We start from the raw sequence: 4,636 nt of genomic DNA on the forward strand, positions 1-4,636 counted from the left end.
AAAAAAAAAAAAAAAAAGTAATGGCAAAAACCATTAGTTTAAAACCAATGGCAAAAACCATGACTTTAAAACCACTGCATTCAAAGTAACAGCAAACAACACAATGACTTTGGCACCACCCTACAGAGAGACTAACAAATGAAGGTAACTTTTGTTTACCCTTTGATTGGGACCTCCCACCACCCAAGCCTAATCCACAGATGTCAGGGAGAAGATCTGATGGCACAGGAACCCCTTTCCATAGAGAAAAGGCACAAGCACAAAGGCAGGGGATGAGAAAACCATGGTGCAGATGACACAAGGGACCTCGTGGGCAGGCCAGGGTAACTCAGGCCATTGTCACTGCGTATGAATAAATCCACGCACTTCTCATTAATCTGCATCTAGCAATTTTTGAAAAATAAAATCTGAGCATTCTACAAGAGGTGGTGAGGGTCTGGGCACCCAGTCAGAAGTCCCTTCTGTACACATGCATGATAGACAGCAGAGAAGCTTCATCTTTAATGGTCACTGTCCCAGAACCCTTTTTAAAACGCACCACTGAAGTGTGAAGTTGGCAACATCAAATCTTAAATCTAAAAGGTGCAGATTGTCACTCACTTCCAAAGAAGGCAAGGTTCCTTGGCATCTGAGATGACTTCTGCTGAAATGTACCTAATAACTTAACTGCTTACCTTTCTCCATGCCCCCCAACTTTTTTGTTTTGAGACAGGGTCTTGCTCTGTTACCCAGGCTGGAGTGCATGATCATAGCTCACTGCAGCCTTGAACTCCTGGGTTCAGGCAATCCTCCCACCTCAGCCTCCCAAGTTGCTGGGACCACAGCTAATACTTTTTAAATTTTTGTAGAGACAGGATCTCCCTATGTTGCCCACACTGGTCTTGAACTCCTGGCCTCAAGTGATCCTCCTGCATTGGCCTCTCAAAGTGCTGGGATTACAGGCATGAGCAACTGCAGCCAGTCTGCTTACTTTTCTGATTTCCTTAGAATATTGGATGGGGTAGAGAGTATTCTAATTAAATGTTGTTCTTTCAGTGCTTCAAAGGGGCAACATAAAGCTTGGTGCAACCTCAGGGCCTTTGCACATGCTACTGAAACATCCGTAGTACATTCCACCCTTCATCTCTAGTCACCTCTCATGTTCCCTTCCTGATGTAGGGACTCCTCCCTCCAGCCTCCTTGGGACTCAGGATCAATGGCACCACCTCAGGCAAGCCCCTTGCTATTCTGGTCACCCTCCTGTCTCATCTCAACCCAGAGTTTCTTTCACAGCATTCGTGACAACAGAGATTGCTTTTATGTCTCAGACCTGTGATCTCCTGGAGGAGAACTCAAGACTTGTGAGGACAAGGCTCATGTTCATTTGTCTGTCTACCATGCCATGGTGCTTGGCCCAGAGTCGGTATTGAAAGAGAAGCTATGAGTTAATGGCTGTGGAGTGAAATGTAGAGTAGGTACAAGAATGATAAAAACGAGCAGGCTCTCAAAATACCCAAAACTCTCCAGGACTGCACCATCCAGTACGATGATCTTAGCCCCAAGTGGCTGTTAAGATTTAATTATTAGGTTGATGCAAAAGTCATTGCCATTTTTGCCATTAAAAGTGATGGCAAAAACCATTAGTTTAAAACCACTGCATTAAAAGTAATAGCAAACACCTCATTTACATTGCACCAACCTAATAAAACTAAACATTTAAATTTGTGTTAAAGAAAACAGGCTGCTAGCCAGGAGCCATGGCTCACACCTATAATCCCAGCACTTTGGGAGGCTAAGGCAGGTGGATCACCTGAGGTCAGGAGTTTGAGACCAGCCTGGCCAACATGCTGAAACCCTGTCTACTAAAAATACAAGAACAACAACAATAAATTAGCCAAGTGTGATGGCATGCGCCTGTAGTCCCAGCTACTGGGGAGGCTGAGGCAGGAGAATTGCTTAAACCAGAAGGAGAAGGTTGTAGTGAGCTGAGATCATATCACTGCATTCCAGCCTGGGTGACAGAGTGAGACTCCATCTCAAAAACAAAAACAAAAACAAAACAGTCTGGGCACAGTGACTCACACCTGTAACCCCAGCACTTTGGGAGGCCGAGGCACGTGGATCACCTGAGGTCAGGAGTTCAAGACCAGCCTGGCCAACAAGGCAAAACCCTGTCTCTACAAAAATACAAAAATTAGTTCGTCATGGGGTCAGGCACGTGTAACCCCAGCTACTTGGGAGGATGAGGCAGGAAAATTGCTTAAATCCGGGAGGTGGAGGTTACAGTGAGTCAAGATGACACCACTGCACTCTAGCCTGGGTGACACAGTGAGACACTATTTCAAAAAAGGAGAAAGAAAAAAAGAAAACTACTAATTCAGTTCCCAGTCACACTAACCATGTTTCAAGTTCCCAATGATGAGATGCCGCTAGTGGCTACGTGGCAGGTGCACAGCACGGAGAAAGATCACTCCCACCCTTACTGGAAGTTCCACTGGCCAGCACTGCCCGAGGAAGGTGACTGCAATGGAAACCTGACGCGTGCTCTAGAAGCCTAGTCAATCTAGCCTTGTCCCTATAGGTTCTTCCCCGAGGAAGCCGAGTGCAATGGAAACCTGACGCGTGCTCTAGAAGCCTAGTCAATCTAGCCTTGTCCCTGTAGGTTCTTGCCCGTGCAAAAGTCAGTGGGGATTACCCGAGTTTCTGCAGCCTGCATGTCGACTTTCTCAAAGCCTTACATAGCATCTTGACACCATCATGATCCAATTCGTTGCCTAGAAGATTCAGATTGACCAGGCTCTTACTGCTGCTGAGAACCGAGGAGAGATGCTGGCAGCAAGCAGTTGTCACATTGCATTTTGCCAACCTAGGGGCGGGCGGGAAGAAAGCATAACAGATAATCCTCTGAGACTGGAAAGTTAGTAAAGAGATATCACATCTACAGAAAAACTATTACTAAAACAGACTGCTTAAGAGTGGAGCATTTGCCCCTGCGCGGTGGCTCATGCCTGTAATCCCAGCACTTTGGGAGGCTGAGGTGGGTGGATCACGAGGTCAAGAGATCGAGACCATCCTGGCCAACATGGTGAAATCCCCTCTCTATTAAAAATACAAAAATTAGCCAGGCGTGTTGGCATGTATCTGTAGTTCCAGCTACTCAGGACGCTGAGGCAGGAGAATTGCTTGAACCCAGGAGGCAGAGGTTGCAGTGAGCTGAGATCACGCTGCTGCACTTCAGCCTGGTGACAGCAAGATTCTGTCTTTAAAAAAAAAAAAAAAGGGCTGGGTGCGGTGACTCACACCTGTAATCCCAGCACTTTGGGAGGCCGAGGTGGGTGGATCACAAGGTCAGGAGTTCAACATCAGCCTGGACAAGATGGTGAAACCCTGTCTCTACTACAAAAAAATACAAAAATTAGCTGGGTGTAGTAGTGTGAGCCTGTAATCCAATCCCAGCTGCTCGGGAGGCTGAGGCAGAGAATTGCTTGAGCCCAGGAGGCTGAAGTTGCAGTGAGCCGAGATTACACCACTGCACTCCAGCCTGGGCAACAGAGTGAGACTCCCTCTCACAAAAAAAAGAGTGGAGTACTTATTCCATGCTGGGCACCTTTTAAATACTGACACGTAACTCATCTAACCCATCCATCAATCCTATCAAAGGCAGATACTATTTTAAACTGTATTTGATGGAGGAGGAAACAAAAATTTAACCTGGCAGAATGTGAAACAAAGCATTTTAGTATACAATGGATATGAGTTTATTAGATCTCTGAAAGAACTGAAATAGCACTATTATTCCTGATTTCCACTTTTTTTTCCATCTTATTTCTAAATTCAACAATACAAAATTTGAACATATGGTTGGCTAGCTACTAGAAACACAAAGACAAAAGTGAGAAAGTACATTAGATCAGTTTAACGCATCAGGAATCTCCACCTGAGTTCATAAATAACTATGACACGCTGGCCAGGCACCATGGCTGATGTCAGTAATTTCAACACTTTGGGAGACTGAGGCAGGCAGACCACTTGAGCTCAGGAGTTTGAGACCAGCCTGGGCAACATGGTGAAACCTCATCTCTATAATAGAAAAAAATAGGCGAGTGTGGTAACGTACACCTGTTGTCCCAGCTACTCAGGAGGCTGAGGTGAAAAGATTGCTTGAGCCCAGGAGGCAGAGGTTGCACTGAGCTGAGATCGCACCACTGCACTCCAGCCTGGGTGAGAGTGAGAGACCCCATCTTTAAAAAAACAAACAAACAAACAAAGCCCTTCTTTTAGAAAGAAAAAGGTCAGAATGAGTCTCTCTCTTAAGGAAATAGTTCAGTAAGTTGCTTCATTAACTGATTGTTTTTAAGACGAACTTGGTTCAGAATGCATTTATGCCAAACTGTCTTAAATTTGGCACTGCAGATACCATTAACCTATTCATGTCTCCTTCAGGCCTATGAGAGAACAAGTCTAGTTTATGTTTAAACCAGTAATTATTTGTGGTGTCTATAGAGTAGATTTAACAATCTCTGAATAGAGGTTTGAGGTGGCTGGTAAACCCCAGCAACGCTGGAGGTGGTTTACAGTTTGAGTCGGTTCATTTGATACTAACAAATCCTGACGAACACCTTTTCGGAAAACATCACTGAGCTCTTGGATTAGCGAG

The 4,636-nt window shown here is 45.2% G+C and overlaps 1 protein-coding gene across 1 annotated transcript in view; it reads right to left on the reverse strand.

The window, feature by feature from the left end:
- Positions 1-2,670: 2,670 nt before the first annotated feature.
- The window catches only part of NLRP13 (NLR family, pyrin domain containing 13), a 34,074-nt gene continuing 32,108 nt past the window's right edge, over positions 2,671-4,636 (reverse strand). Inside the window, exon 8 of the mRNA XM_011997034.1 lies at positions 2,671-2,845. Coding sequence (XP_011852424.1) covers positions 2,671-2,845 — 175 coding nt within the window. The remainder of the gene's footprint in view (positions 2,846-4,636) is intronic.

This window comes from Mandrillus leucophaeus, unplaced genomic scaffold, assembly GCF_000951045.1.
Source record: "Mandrillus leucophaeus isolate KB7577 unplaced genomic scaffold, Mleu.le_1.0 Scaffold53, whole genome shotgun sequence".
Taxonomy (NCBI): Eukaryota; Metazoa; Chordata; class Mammalia; order Primates; family Cercopithecidae; genus Mandrillus; species Mandrillus leucophaeus.